Source organism: Calypte anna, chromosome 1, assembly GCF_003957555.1.
Source record: "Calypte anna isolate BGI_N300 chromosome 1, bCalAnn1_v1.p, whole genome shotgun sequence".
Classification (NCBI taxonomy): domain Eukaryota; kingdom Metazoa; phylum Chordata; class Aves; order Apodiformes; family Trochilidae; genus Calypte; species Calypte anna.
In genome coordinates this window covers 106,633,899-106,650,836 of record NC_044244.1, presented here as the reverse complement: position 1 = coordinate 106,650,836, position 16,938 = coordinate 106,633,899, and the positions used below count along the sequence as shown (strand labels likewise).

Sequence of the window (16,938 nt, the reverse complement as noted above, 5' to 3'; positions counted from 1 at the left end):
GAAACAATACCCTTTTCAGTCAGAGGACTTTTCAGTATATGACATTCTATGAAAACAGCCTTTAGTGGTGTCATGAGCTAGATGCCTCTACAGTTGGAAACACATCTCTATTGATTTTAACAAAATATAATCCAATCAGCTGCTTGTTTGGAGAAAAAAAAAATAGCAGCAAAGAAATTTTGCAAGGGTGCAAACGAGTTGCTCTAGACTAGAGGTAGGTCCAGTCTTTTGCCCCAGAGTGACTGAAACTGAAGAAACTGCAAAGCTTCTACCTCTGATTGTCCCAGGACCACTAAAATTTGAGCTGCTGATAGACTGCATTGCTTAAGCCAGTTATTGACTCTTTGACTGCCTCCTATTGTAATTTCTATCCCACACTCCTCTTTTGGTCAAAACAATCCATTATTTCAGCTTTTTGTTGGGTGCACCTTCTGTCTCAGCTCCTATTAACCCAAGGCAAACCCAGGAATAAATGGACTACATGCCTGACTGGTTCAACGTGGTTTTACTGCAGTGCAGAGCAAAATTTCCACTGCAGCACTGAATAGGATTGTTAAAGCTGCAGTATGAGTGATGGAAGGGTCACAGCAGAGGGTGAGCCTTGGGAGAGAAAAGGCAACATGGATCAGGAGCACCTGATGCCAAGCTGAATAATCTAAACAATAATAAAATAGTCACAAAGTTTTTGCTCTCATTCAATTGGTCAGGTAGCAATCAGAATCACTAACATACAAAAGAATAAGCACTGAAAAGTCAAAAATCTGTTATGCTGATGTTCTAAAAAGAACATCGTTGAAATTAATCACATCCATCAAGAAACCACTGTGATTTTTCAAAAAGAGATCTTTGTACAAGAAAATAATACTACCAATGAATTTTAAAAACAACAAAAATGTCTCTTTAGAAAAGTTTGGAGTTAAAATAATGTATAAAACAGCCTATTAGAATATTCAAATTTATGCTTATTCAATCCAATTAGTTTTCCTATGTATACTCAAAACAGCCACTTTGAAGGATAATTTTAATTTTGTAATTCATACAACATCTGCTTTCTCAGTTATTCATATAAATCGTAATTTTCATCTGTTTCTGCCGTAAAGTACTGGAACTTTAAATAAATTCCTTTGAATTTTTATAAATTTATTTGTTCTAATTTCCTTGCAGTTTACACCCACCCTCTCCAAGTCTCTCCGACAAACTCTCCCAGCTTACTTATTTCCCAAAATACAACTGGACTTAGAACGTAAACCTCAACAGTGCATCGCAGCGAGCCGGAGGTTATTTTATTAATTTATTCAACCACACTTTACAGCCACAGCTTACAGCTGCTCAGTTCCTGTGACTGCACACAAGTAACAGGAGTCACAGCAACACAACTCTCAGCAGGAAACCCAGCACAGGTGGAGTCAGTGTCTCTCAGTGTCAACAGGTGAGCACTGGCTTTGCACTGCTCCCCTTTGACCTGGCTTGTGTGTCGTGCACTCTCACAAAAAGTTTTCAGTGAAAACTAAACAGTGCACCACAGTCTGGTTTGTTCAACTATCTATCCATTAAATGAGCACTTTAATTCTATTCCACTCGCAGACTTTAGATCTAGATCCCTTGAGACTACTGGAATTCCTGTTGTAATGTTGAATGTGAGCTCTGCAAGGCAGAAGCAATGTAGTGATTGTGCCTACACAGGATCTAAGAGAGAAAGGCTGTCTGTGTGTCTAATACAAAGAACATTCATTCTGCCTCCCATAATCAATAACTCACAAGACTGATGACAAACTATCATTATGAAATAGTTGTAGACTTTTCCATGGAAGCTTCTTTCTGAACCTCCTGTTTAACTTAAAATTCTCCTGTTATCAGAGCCACTACAGTTCAGCAATTCAAGAATTCACCTGTATTTCATTGAGTTATGCTTATTTAATTAAGCTCTGTTATAATTACTAGCAACAACAGAATTCATTCATTTGCTTCAAGCTGGAGCTTAACAGGCACAAACTCCAGCAGGACTTGCTGTCTAAGAGCTACTCAAAGAAAAAGAATTCCATACATCATATACATATCATCATACGCATAATAGAAACTTAACTTCTTGAACAGAAAAGGAAGAGGCATGGCTTTCTTGGATATTTCTCAGAACATTTGTACCCAGATAAAAGCTTGGTTAAATTATAGTTAGGATTATAAATCAATGTATCTTACAGTGAAAGAAATTTAAACTACATAGAAAGGTAAGAAGCAAACAGAAATTCAAGTTAAGGGAAAACAGAAAAATCATGTAAGTAAAAAGTGGAAGAATTAAAATATATATAGTCCACATCCCACTCAGTCTCTAAACCTTTACACAAGATACATCAGTCCTAAACACAACTAATGTGTCCGGAAAGGTCAGACAGAAGTAAAGCCTCCACAAATTTGCAAATACTTTTTCTTTCAGAATAAACCCTCATCCTTCTCCCTCATTTCCACCCAGACATTTCTCAAGATTCATGCACAGTGTAAGAATGCATTACACTGTTGTAAAAACTATTTACAAGCTATACATCTATTAAAGCCACAAGTCATTCTGACATAATGAATTCTGCAGTGCTATTTACATCCAGGATTTAGGCCTGGTTCCCATGTGTGTAGTCAGTGGATTTGGGCTTCAGGTGGATTCTTTGCTCACAGCAGTTACAATTTGGGTGGTATCTTCTGTACAACTGTATCATTATATGACCTGATTGCACAAGCCTCACACAAAACCATTTAAAAGTGTTAAAATGGAGAAGTGTTAGATTTGCCAATATTAGAACACAGCTATTCTACTTATGCTGACATACACAGTAAGCTCCTAACTGTATAGGTCAGCTTAACTACAGATTTGCATTTATGTCATAAATTAGACACACTTTAACATGTAAGCTTGTAAATTATTACTTTCATAAAAATATAAGTGACTCTAATCTTTTAGAACCACAGGACATGACAAACACTTATGGACAGAGAAGCATCTAGGAGTTTAAATGCCCATTATCAAAAGTAAGTTCTCATCCATTCCAGTTAAAATACTTTTGACAATGTGAGCTACTTTGTTATTTTTACCCAAGATGAATTCAAAAACAAGTCAACTACACGGTAACAAAATCCATATTTATGAAAATTAATAAATTTCACCAGCTTCCTAACAGTGATGCAGCACACTTACCCATTCCCTTTTAACCTCCACCAGGAAAGCAATGATTTAAAGCAAGGCAGAATTATAACACATTTCACACATTAATTTTTCTAAGAGTAGCCTATTTAAGCAAGCGCTAACAGAGCAGGAGTTAAATCCCATAACAATCAGTCATCATGTTTAATTATTGTCAAAAAGTAAGTTAAATAAAGTTAAGAGTAGTTTTGTAGAGTAAGTTAAATGTAAATCCAGATTAACATATACGAAGACTCAGATTACCTCAAAACGTGCGAAGTGCTTTTTAAAATCACATATTTGTGGCAAAAATACTATTTCCCTGCAAGCCTACCTTCTTCAAGGAAAAAAGTTACTTATATGTCTAGGCTACAATTTACTTCCCAAGAAACAAGACACAGTGTTTTCAAATAGCCTAAGGAGACCCAAATACCTCTCTTTTTTGAGTCATTCCTTCAGTTCAATCAATTAAAAAGCCAAGCCAATAAAAAATATAGGTTGAGAGTTGAAGGTGTATCTCCCCAGAAATCATGATTTTAAAAAAATAGTTACTATTACAACTTACAAGAGTCTACCAAGTGTAGTAGAACTCACTCTAATGAATAATGGTTTCCTACAGTGAGCAAGGTATTATTTAATAGTTACACTATTATTTAATAGTTTCACCATTATCTATAGACATATGCATCTTAATATCATACTAGTAATTCCTTTATATATATAATACCTGAAGTCGTTAACAACAGAGCTATTATTTGAGATAGACAAAAGCAGAATATCACTATAGAGTTCAGCATGAGAGACATAGGCTGATCATATCCCATCATATCTCATCACCAACTTAATAAAAAGAAAGTAAACTATTCTGTATCGACACACCTGAAACTAAATATTTAGGTTTTAGATTTCCATTTTTTAGGAATCACATTTTATTTGCTATATATACTCTTTAAAATAAATGTAAAAAAAATTACTTAACACAAATGTGTTAAGTAGATTGAAAAAAAAGAACAGAGTACATTATCAATCAAACAATTCCAAGTTACAATTGTATTAGATCATTACATCAAACACTGTCACCAGAAGAGCTGTATAAAAAGTTCCAGTATTACTGAAGTTGCACAACAACACAAAGACCATGATATTGTTGATGTGGTCATGATAGCAGTCTGGCCATCTTGTAGTTTAGAGTAATTGCTTCACATATGACATAATGTATGATAAATTTCGTATTAGGGAAAAAAAGTTTTATTTCTGAAAGCCAGCTTTTGATTCCACACATTATAGCCACCCTCTCATTTGAAAACAAGAGTAACTTTATTTCCTAGGCACCTTGGAGGACAAGAAACTTCTCACTGAGATAACTGCTGCATCAGAACCTTTTCAAACACATTGACAGACACACAGAGCTCAGCATACTAACACTGACAGAACCAGCTCATAGATAACCTTACACTTAAAGTGAAGTGTAAGAAGCTACCCATTATTATAATAGGCTCACTGTGTTGTATCGCATCGTTTTGGTATCCACCTAAGCATTTTTCTCAAGTCTGTAAAAAATCTTGCCATATATAATTTCAATCACACAAGTGCAAAGGCTTAAGGGATTTTTTTCAAGTAGTATCACAATCACTTCTTACCATGACTATGTCACCAGGTTGAATAGTGATTTCATCGTGGCTTCTCGATTCAAAAGGATATAGTGCTCTATAATACACTATTTTTACATCCTCCTGAGCAGAAATGGTTAGAGGAGCTTTTTCTGAGCAAAGAAAAAAAACAAAACCACAGATACAAATAAAATCAAATCAAATCTCATTCTTATTAAATATTTGAAAAATGAGGTGGAAGAGAGCAAAATTAACAAACCTTACATTGTCTGTATAGAGTATATTACTCCCAGTTTACACAGGAGTAAATATGAAAACGAGTTATTTATAATTCAATTTTATTACTATTTTTAACTTAATATTACTATATTTTAACTATGTTTATGTTATATACACCAATTTTCACAGAAAGTATTATGTACTGATTATACAACACAGGAATTCTCAAATGCTTCAGTGATTTTGTAGGCTGAATCTGACCAGCCATAGGTTCAATTCAAACAGTGATGTTCTCGCGTACATCAATGCAATCCCAGATACTTTTATACCCTGTCAGCACAGAAGCTTCGTTTGCAGCCTGATTATTTACTCCCAAGACAGTTGTTTTGAAATATCCTAGTACACATAGATTGGCTGAAGAGAGATCACTTATAGATTTTGTTTTTAAAATATGACATGCTAAAGATGCATTATTAGAATACAGGAAAACATTAAAGATAAGATAAATTTCTCTTATATAAATTTCCCTTCCTTTTCTGCCTATTCAGTCATAAAAGTGCCCCTTGCTACTCTGCACAAAGAAAACCTAGGAAGAGGAAATACTGGTTTGTCTAGACTTGGACTCAAAGATAGAAGGTAATTTCCACTTTATGCAATCTTTTCATCAAATATTTAAAAAGTATTACACCTGTATTCAGTTATCTTGTTTATACATCAAAACAAATTAAGGGGGAACAATGCTTCCCAGTAGGGATGAAAATTAGGTTACAATGCAGAGAAAAAGCTCTCAGCTGAAAGCGATGCCGCGTGCAGCAGAAAAAAAGGGGGATTAAATCTTAGACTTCAGGTTATTTGTTCAGTAAAAAATGTGCCTGAGTAAGAGGAAAAAGGATAACTACTATAACTACTACTATATTGCTACTGCTCTAAAAATTCCAAATGCATATAATCCACACGAAAATAAGAACTGTAAGAAAACTGTACAGAAATAATTTTTGACATCTTCCATGAAGATCTCACAACAATTTACTAATTGAATAAGATTCTCTCTTCTATCAGCACTGTGAGTCTCATCAACTGTGCTTCACACCCTGCTAAAACATCGATATTGAGGAAGACCAGTGAAGCCTAAATGAACAACTTCTTGGAGTCTAGAGCTCAATCCATACATGATTTACTTTAGTAAGACTAGCAATCCAATTTTGAAAGATAATACTCTTCTGTATTAAATGGGAAGAAAGAATTGTTCAAGAGGCATGTGCAACAGTATAAGAGGCATGTGCAACAGTATTCTTTGATATTTTCTTTTTTCTCCTACCTGCATTTGACCAAGGAGCCTGCACAGCTGGCTTGTTTGCCTCTTGATGTGGTTGGAAAAGCTTACTCAGTTTCTCTTGCATTTCCTGTTTCCCCTTATCCTCACTTTCCTTCTTCTTGGTTATTTCTTCCCTTTTTTGCTTTTCATCTTCCTGGATTTTTTTTTGCCACTGAAGATCTTCTTCTGGCTGCACTCGATCAAGCCGCTGTTTATCTCGTTCCTGGGTTCGCCTGTTGGACAATTAATTGGTTTTTTTTTTTTTAAGGCAGTCAAATATAAGACCATAAAATTAAGTAGCCCTTGAGTGTGATCTACAGCATAAAGTGTATTCTTCGTGGCTTTTGTATGCCCTGCAAGAGCTGTTAATTTTATTTTAGTGAGTTATCAACCACTCCACAGCATCTTCTTACACAATAACTCCTAGAGGGCAAAGGAGAAATATTCAGATATTCATATTCGTAAAGAAAGAGCTGTAACTCTCAGACAAGTGAGAGAACACTATTTCATGTAACTTACTACCAAGCACAGTCCTCCATTACCTTGAGATGCATTACTTTTGTCTTTAAAAAACTACCTTGGATATATTTTTTGATTTAACTGACATATCAGTTCTGTACCTTCAGAATACACAAAGTCCTATAGAGGTACAGAGCAACCTGAGAAATTATAAACTAGTTAAGTTTTGGAGCTGAATGTAAGATGTGAAAAAAAAATTCAGCACTATTTTTTCTTGTCAGAGTTCTTCAGAGATTTGTAAATGCTGATGCTGTAATCTGTTCTCTATAAAAGACATGAAACAAGACTGTGTTTTTCTAATTATTGTATGAAACTTTACACAAGTATCTTAGAATACAGCAAGACTCCTGATGTCTTAACTTTTGTGGATAATGACCTCTAAACTGGGATTTACCTATATTTGTATTTAGTCTTTTAATTTCCTTTTTTGTCTCACCAATGCATTAAACCACTCAGGGAGTTTTTATGCTAAACAACAGGATGAAGCTTCATTAATTTTGTTCAAATGCATGAGATTCCTTCCCTTCTGAACTGTATGTTACTCCCACAATCATGCAAATCTGCATAGAACTAATCCATGTAATGCTGTAACAATAACTTAAGACCTCTTCTTCCTGGGTCTTTGTTTGCAACTGTTGACCAGCATCTGTCAACCAACATCTGTCTACATAAAGAGCATAAAACTGCACAATTGCTAGGTGTAAATTGCACACTTAAGTAACACTGCTGAAATCTGTAGGTATCAGTGACAACTAGAAGTCAGAGAGAGATGCAGAAGCTCATCTCCATAGCACACTTCTCCCTCAGAGATAATTCAAGAGATTCCCTGAGTTTTAAAAGGGATCATATGCACTGCAATGAAAGCTGATCTAGCTGGTCTTGGGTAATCTTTCCATTTGGTGAAACATTATCTGAGATCAGATTATGCTCCTGGGAATTCAAAGTTTATTTTACTTGTTTGCAAAATGGTTTGCACAGAAACATATATACAGAAAAGGCTTAAATTAGAGCTGCTTCTTACCTTTGAGCTTCCTTTTGCTTTTCAAGATCTGTCTTCTTTTCTTGCTCCTTCTGTTTCAGCCTCTCAGCTTCCAAGTTCTTTTGCTTCTGTAGTTGCTGTTTGTTATGTATTTCTCTCAGCTCCTAGATAAAAAATTGAAGTATGTGTAAACATATATACTATGTGAATCATAACTAATGAACCCATATATTTCCTCATGAAATAACAAAACTTGCAAATGGTTGGATATTTATGTTCAAACTTACAGCATTGCTAAATGTATTGGCAGATATTTAAGGTATATTTCAAAGGTCTATAAACTATTCACTCTTTTCCCATTTTGATCCATATAACCTGAGATGTTAAAAAGTTAAGAAACAAGAAGTTGTTTTTTTTTTTATGGGACACTCAAAAGCTGACTAAAGTTTGACAAAGCTTAATCTTAAAAGCCATTTAACTTTTTTTTTGTTTGCTGGTTTGCCGAATTAATTTATTAAATTCCATACAAGAATCTGCCTTCTGTGCTGCTTGTAATAGCAAGTGTTTCAATTAATTGATTTTGAAACTAATGGGGATTTACTAAAGAATCCTCAAGATTGTTTTAAATAGAGGAGGTTGAATTCCTTAAGCAATGTCTTGTGGATGAATCATGGCATGTATTCATCCATATACAAGTCAGTTTTACTCTAATTACCTGGAAAGACATTGCCTGAAATATTTAGAATATAAATAAATATTTAAATAATAAATTTAAAAACATATTTTCCTCAAGATTAGCTTTCCACATTAACATATATTAACACAAATACATATTTTATCCCTAATCTCTTTGTATGATCTAGAATTTTGCATCTGAACTCCTCAATATTACAAGGAAAAAAAGGGTAACTTTACCTATGGCAACTGAAATTTTTCATTTAATATAGTTCACTTTGAAAAATTATGTTTTCATGACAATATAGTACAGACAAAAATATGCAGAAGTTGGTAGTAGGAAATTGTTTCTAAACCTTTGACTTAATAATGTCTGCTTCTATTGAGACATGTTATGATTTACATCATCCATTTTTATTTAGTTCTCATATCCTGAAAAGCTTTAACTTAATTCATTCAGGGACTGAAACAGTTAATCTTGAAAATATTTAGTTATTCAGAAATTCACAATCTACAAATTTGCCAAATGAAGACTTCCTGTAATTATCCTCACATACTGACAGAAGTGTAGAAAACTGAGTATGAATAAAAAAAGAAAAAAAAAATCAAAACCTAAACATGAAGTGGTTCAAAGGGCCAAAATGAGAAAGGTTTCAGTAAGTTAATTTCACAACATCATAAGTAACTTCTTAGCAATAGTTACAGAAAAGTTGAAAGTTAATACTTGTTTGTTTCCAGGCTGCTCTTTCAGCCTAAAATTTTAGTTTGTGAAAGCAATGCAGACATTAATGCTGAATGACTGTGAACTGGGCAACATCAAAATTTAAGATGTCAAAATAACTACATTACAAAGAGGAGTAGCACATGGCCTTTGCGGGGTATTAAAACCACTTATGATAGATGGATGAGAGGTTTAAAAACATCAAGATGAACCTCAAGTCCTGTCAATCAGTCTCATTTTATTAATGATCCTCAATTTCAATGAAATTGAAATGAAAACTGAATTGAACACCATCAGTTCTTATACAAGTTTTAATTAAACTCTGCTATGGCCATGAAGCTCACAAAAATATGGAGATAATTTGGACAGCACCACATTTTATGGCCATAATTATTTTCCACAGTCACAGTGAAACTTAGTAGATAGTTAGGATATTACAGAATATAAAATAAACTACTCTCGTAAAATCACTGGAATTAGTGAGGCAGGATATTGCCTTTGGGAAAATTTTTTAACTCTGAATGCCCATAGTTAAACATTCATGCATAGCTTTTCTTTGGACTAAGAAAAAGGGCTACTAAAAAGGAAATACATTAGCAATATTGAGCGTAATGGGGTTTAAGTAGCTGGCCCATTAAGAATAATGAGAAAATAAAGGGGTCGAGAGACTGCAGTGAACACACAGTTGTTCAGCTGTACCTGAAGCTAAAGGAGACCTCTGACTGAAATACAGATTTCTGATCTGTTAACTACAGCAGTCATTTCCAGTAACTGGATGTTATTAATTCTGATTCTTCAGTGCTGTTGTACTTGTAATATATTGAGGTACAAAAGATTTGACCCTTGCTTCAAATTAACTTCTCTGGGGGAATCACAGTCCTCATTTTATCTATATAATACCTGAACCCTTATTTATATCAAAATATATATACAAGTGCAAAGGACAAATATACAACCATAAGAACATTAGCAGTAGGGTGACTTACAAGCACTCACCTGAAAGGACATAGATTAGAAATTGGCTCAGTTGAAAGAAGTTTTCCAACTGGCCAATAACATTATGAATTTTTGTAGACTGTAAATCTATAAATTTCAGTATCTACAAAGCTCTTGAAGCTCAAAATACTACTTTTGTGAAGTACTGAGTATCTTAACTAGTATTCATGACTTTTAACAGGATGTTTCTGTTTTCTGGGTAAAGAGACAGCTATCCAAGACAGAGGTTTGACTCCTACATTTACTTACACTTTAGCACAGGCTTCCAGCTAGAAATGCCTTGTTCTACTTGCTCTACCTTTCCTTCACATTTATCCTATCACTTTGCACACTAAAAAGCTCAAGATTCTGAATTCTAGCTGACAGGAACTACTCTTGCTTTTGAACAGAGAACACTGTGGTAGCATTTCTGATAAGGCAACACTGAAGATAGCCTGTTGTTACTTGGAAAATTTTAAGCTATTTAGACAACACTGCATCCCAACTTTGTTTTTTCTTCCTTTGGCATCTTTATCCCAAATTTTGGTGCTTCAGCTGTATAATAGAAATAATCACTAGGCAAAAAATGAGAAACTCGAATTCTTGGAGAGTATGAAGGGTATCATAGTTAAAAAAAAAAAAACAAAACAAATAAACAATGAATCTCAAAACTTTTAAGTAAGACAGCCCAAATGCAAGTATCTCAGCTTAATTTTTTAAGAAGAAATTTGTAAACTGCAAAGAAAAACTTCCTGAATTTGCAGATACATAAAAACAAACTGTAACTTCCAAGATACCCGTGCACCCAGCACTGTTCACTTCCACTACATGCCCAGCTACCAGGCAAGCCCAAACTTTATGTTTTAATTATGGATCAGACATATAAGATTATCTCACCAATAAAAGTACGATATATGCCACTTTTACTGCCAAGTATAAAACTATGAAAGTCGTAGCAATGAGCCATGCCTCCATGGCTGTCTGAAGCAGCTGGCTTCTCATGCTGCATACCTACATCAGGATCATTAACTGCTGCCAACTCTAGTCCAAATAATTAAATTATTTTGTTTGCCTATTTTGTCATTTTATCTATAGGCTTAGTTAAGCTAGGACCACAAGGGACATTTTTATAATTATTGGAGTTTTCCATAGATGTTTTAACATATTATTGATGCCCAGCTAGGCAAATGTGCTAGTTCAGTACTTTGTGAAGAGATTTTTCTGTCATGCACATGTAACAGTAAAGCTTATACTGCTAGCACTGGGCAGAATATTTTTGGAGATTAAAAAAGCAATATGTATTCTTCCCTGTATTAGCTAGGAGGAAATAAAGATTTGATTGGTATCTCATGCAACAGATAGGCAGTCTGTTGCTCTGCCAAGTACCAGTGGGAGGATGGAGGAGAAAGAATCAGCAGTTCCCACAGTGCTATAGGACACAGGTTGAACAAAATTATAGTAACACTTCAACATTCAACAGGATGAAACATTTGCCAGCTGAATCATCAGCAGAGTCCTACACTCATCTTTTACAGACACAAGCAACTTAAAAGCTGTACATTTACAAATCCTATATTGTAACTCCAAAGACATAATGATGCTTTGCCTGTTCTGGGTGTGCAGGACAAAGCATGTCTTATCTCAAAAGAAGAGAGAAACTGTTGCCTTTCCACTTAATTCACAAACAGACTAACAATTATAATTTTGAGATGTTACAATAGCCACATTTAGGTACCCACATAGTATTGAATATGAATCAAAATAGGAGTTTTGTACAGCAGAGTAATATTCACTATATACAGACAACATATATTTCTATGAAAACCTTATCATTAGAAATATCTTTGGTTAACACTAAATCTGTCTTTTGGAAAAAAGACAACAATTTAGGTTACTTCAAGGGATTACAGCACAAGGTTTCCATCAAATCTCCCTTGAGAGAAACCAGAGCATTTGATACCAGAGGAAAGAACCCTCCAGTTCTGTGCTCACTGAGGCTTTCCCACAGCAACACTCTTCTACCCTATTTTGCAGCTCCCAAAGCACGTGCTTTGCTCTTGGCAGAGATAGTTCCTCCTTTCACCCCGTATTACAGCTATGGGGGATTCAAAAAAAGGACTTGTGTTGCCATCCCCCTCGTGCCTGGGAATCGCAAATTACAGTGCTGTGTAAGAATAGTTTACATAAAAGTGTTCTCTCTTTAAAAATTCTGAACATCATGACCAAAATGAACTTAAAACCTTCAAATTTTAGATAAGCAAAAGATGAAAAAATAGCTAACTAGTACCTTGCCCTGGTTGCAATTCAAGGCACAGTCCTCATCTAAGCAGTAAGGATTAGATAAGGAATCAAATTATAAATTCTACTCTTAGTTACGTTTTAGTGCTAGCACCTCAGTAAACAGTGCACACTCATCTGTTTATGGAAAAGTGAAGCACATAACTGGAGGAGGTTCATCACTCAGACTGAGATAGCTGTGTAGTGCCTGAGTATGGCATGGAGACCTTTAGAAAGGAGTCTAAGTAGTTGACGCAGCCCAGGAGAACTGCCAGGCACTGCAGCATTGCATCTTCCATTGCCACTGACTGGAAGAAAGAAATGCTCAAATGTAAACAGGCATTCATATGCAAGACTTGTCCAGTGCACACTGACTAGACAGGGACCGACAACAACTGGAACATAACACAAAATGTAAAACATTTTTAAGAACTTGTTTATACTTGTTCACCACTTTTTCTCTGAGAATAGCTTCTCAGCAAGACTCACATACTTCATAAACACTAATTTAGTTGTCTTCTCCTGTACAATAACACAGATAAGCTCTAAATACTTGATTCTTCTATGCTGTAGAAAATTATTATTTGGTCTTTGGAGACATATTAAGAATTCTTTAATTGCTTTGACAGTGTGTAGTAAGTGACTTTTGTGAAATTTAAATGTAAATTCTCACTGACCATAGTAAGAAATTGTAAAATAAATCACAGTAGAACTATATGTATATAAACAGGAATCCTAATATAAAGCCTTCTATTCTATAGAATTGTTTTATAAAGTAGATAAAATTCTAAAAGTGCCTAGTTATATTTTACTAATAACTACATCGATTTAATTATTAGATTTCTAAGATAAGATTTTTAAAGAATAATAGAAGACTCCTTCAACCACAATTCAAGACACAAGAAAGTGGCCCAACTTTCAACCTTGTTACAAACTCAGTCGCTTACTCAATATATACAGCACAATCCACAAGACTCTTCTCTGATTAAATGCTTCAAAATTTATTTAAAAGTATATCTGACCATCTGCAGGCTAATTTATGTATTTCTCTGCCAAACAAGTACTAACCCTTTCCTGAAACTAAGATAGTCAATGAAGATACTTGGGAATACCTGTTTTGAAATATTAGCAACATTTTCTACTCCAGAAAGTTTTGGGAAAAGATCCAAATTCTAGGAAAATTTCCAACTCCTGAGATAGTAACTTGAAACATAACTGAAGTATGTGAGCTACAAAGGACTAATGAGAAGAAATTTAAATCAGTTGTTTTGGAAGGATGACAAAAGATCCAGTGGAAAACATTTATTTATATCATAGTCACTCACGTATGTCTATTAAGACATGAAGCAAAGACAAGGTAATTTAGCACTTGTTTTAAGTATTCATGTACTGCAGAACATAAAAGCTGCAATATGGAGGCAAATGCAGTGCAATCCACTGTATACCACAACGGTGTTTACAAGCTGACCTGTAGCCTAAAATATAGTGAAACATTAGTTTCCACCAATATCCATAACAAATAAGTAAAAAAGCCCCAACAAATTACGAAGTGTTACAATTTACCATTGCTGTCAACTTCACCATCTCTTTCATCAAATCTAGCTTGGCAGAGAGCAGTAGATTACATATCTACAGTTTTGGTTCTGGTATTAAGTTGTTTTGACTAAGTCAAGACATGTATCACTCCTCTCCCTGTAGGAAATAAGTGCAAGATTCTGTAAGATGCTATAAATACCTAGGGCATTTAGATTTCTTTTCTTCTGTTAAGTTCGCCAGTGGTATCAGTGGTGTTCTGCCTCTCAAGTGGTGCTAATTGTATCATAGAAGATAAGGCAAGAACCAAGGCAAGTGCCTCTCCATCAGTTGACAGGGAAAAAAAACTGCACAAGACACTGTGAATTATGGTCCTGCTGTCTGAAGAACCACCAAAAATGTGCATCTCAGTTAATATACTGAAGCACAAGGTAAAAACAAATCATCATAAAAGTGATGTTTAAATTTTAACCAACAAAATAATTTAGAAACAGCCTTTATTAAGGTAGTTTAAAATTTATTTATTTAATAAAAATACACTTTAAAATTAACATTTCTGCATTTCCCTCTTTGATATATTTTCCCTTGGTTTACAAGATAATAAGCCTGTATAATATTAAGAGCTCAGATACGGTGAGAATTTTGAGACAATATTTGAAAAGATTTTACATGCAAATGTGCACATTATACAGTTGACTGATAAATATACAAGTTGCAAGGTATTTTAGCACCAAATGAGCCTGCTGTATTTATGTATCCCGTTACTAATAAGCAAACAAGAAGTTCTTTTGTTAACTGGGGAATCTATTAATTTGTCAGTTATTGATAAACTACTTTCTACCTATTTTAAGTGTGAAAATCACCGTCCCAGTGGCAGTTTATAAAAGTTGTCACAGATTTTTGGTTGTTTAGGTAAATGTCTTGTGCAATTTTCTAGACTACATTGTTTAGAGCAATATTATTACCTAAGACATAGGTATGTTCTGCCTTGGCTTCAGAACAGAATTTCCACTTCACACAAACCCTAAAACTTATGAGTCCCAGGAAAGCTTTAGCTTTATGTCTTTAGTGTTTAGCTTTATGTGTAAGGACTCATAAGCAAGGCATCCTGAGAGCTCTTTTCACAAGAACAACAGCCATTAAATCACTGCTGCACATACAGCACCTTCTTGCACCTAGGAAAACATAACCCAGGAGAGCAGCACAGACTGGGATCCACCTGGCTGGAGAGCAGCTCTGTGTAAAAGGACCCAGGGTTCCTGGTGTAGCACAAGCTCAATGTGAGTGAACAGTGAGCTGCAGCAGCAAAAAAAGTCAATGGCATGCTGTGTGGCATCAACCAGGTCATCACCAGCAGAGAAAAAGAAGTCATCCTCCCAGTCTGCTCAGCATTTGCCAGGCCACATCTGGAATGATGTGTTCAGTTCTGGTCCCCACCATGCTAATAAGATGGGGGGACAGGCTGGAGAGGGTCCAGAGAAGGGACACAAAGATGATCAAAGTACTGGGAAGCCTGTCATATGAGGAAGGACTGAGAGAACTGTGTTTATTCATTCTGGATAAAAGAAGGCTTAGGGTAGACCTTAGTGCCATGTTCTAATACTTAGAGGGTGGCTACCTAGAAGATGGAGACTCCCTCTTTACAAGCAGTCAAATGGAAAATACAAGGGGTAATGGGTGCAAATTCCTCCTGGGGAGATCGCCATTGGACATCAAAAGAAAACTTTTCACTATGGAAACAATTGGATGTTGGAATAATCTTCCCAGGGAAGTGCTGGATTCCCCAACACTGAGCACTTCTAAGACTCAGCTTGACAGGGTGCTGGGCCATCTCTTCTAAACTGTATTCTTACCCAGAAAGGTTGAACCAGAAAATCCTTGAGGCCCCTTCCAACCTGGCATTCTATGCTTCTACAGTTCTGAGAAGTTTCTCCAGAAATGTCAGTACTAAACTACTCCATGCTGAGTCCACAGAAAGTTATATACGCCTTTGTTGATATTTATATCTAGTCATGAAATCACCCAGGCCGCCAAAAAATACATCTTGTATGTCAAGTGAAAATGCAAAAGGGAAAAGATAGAACTCTCTCCAAATTAAGCTCATATCCCCCAGTTTCTGAAGTACAACTGTCACACTGCCTTGTATTTGCCTTTTAAACTCATCTCTTCAGAAAGCTGTAGTGAGGCAAAAATACCAAAATACATCATGGAAAAGTGGTCTTCCTATTAAGCACTGCTTCTAAATATTATGAAATGAAGAACACAGTATTCTTGAGCCAGAGACCTGGAAGCTTGCTGAAGTCTTCCCAAAGAACTGTCTACATAACTAAGTTTCAGCATTTAAAGTGATAATGCTAAATACTAGGATTTAAACACAGAAATCATTGGTCCCATTAAACTGCAAAATATTTTACAGTAAGACAAGGTATTCTTGGATAGATGGCAAGCATTTTGATAAATGTCTTTTGTTAATATATATTTTCAAATTTAATTATTATCAACTTGTCCAGCAATTCAGTATTTTAAATATTACATTTTGTTTGTATGTTTGGCTTGGGTTTGCTTTTTTTGCTACTGTCGCAGTACCAAGAGTATTCACACCCCTGACAATTTATAAGATGTTTAGGTGATTAATGATCAAGCCAAATGCTGACACTAATTTTAGAATTAATATCCTTTCATCACTTTATCATATCACTCAAAAAGCATGACATATTAAGATATGTCCAGAAAGTACATATACAATACGCATATATATTAAAAACATGTATTTATACTTTTTAAATATATTGAGAATATTTTGTTTGTCCTGTGTCTTTTATAATTTTGCAGAGATTTTCCTCTCTTTACTTCTCTGCCTAAGATCATGAGAGTCATCCTTGAATTGGCCTTGAAACATGCAGTGGTGTGGTCTACAGCTTTTAATTTTTCCTATAATTATTAACATAT

The 16,938-nt window shown here is 35.0% G+C and overlaps 1 protein-coding gene across 3 annotated transcripts in view; it reads right to left on the bottom strand.

Annotated features, from left to right (window-relative positions):
- ITSN1 (intersectin 1) overlaps positions 1-16,938 on the bottom strand; it is a 129,826-nt gene that overhangs the window by 48,183 nt on the left and 64,705 nt on the right. For all 3 annotated transcript variants that reach the window (XM_030469413.1, XM_030469412.1, XM_030469414.1), the window contains exons 17-19: positions 7,851-7,972; positions 6,314-6,543; positions 4,807-4,928 (exon numbers count right to left, since the gene is read on the bottom strand). In XM_030469413.1, coding sequence (XP_030325273.1) covers positions 4,807-4,928; positions 6,314-6,543; positions 7,851-7,972 — 474 coding nt within the window. The remainder of the gene's footprint in view (positions 1-4,806; positions 4,929-6,313; positions 6,544-7,850; positions 7,973-16,938) is intronic.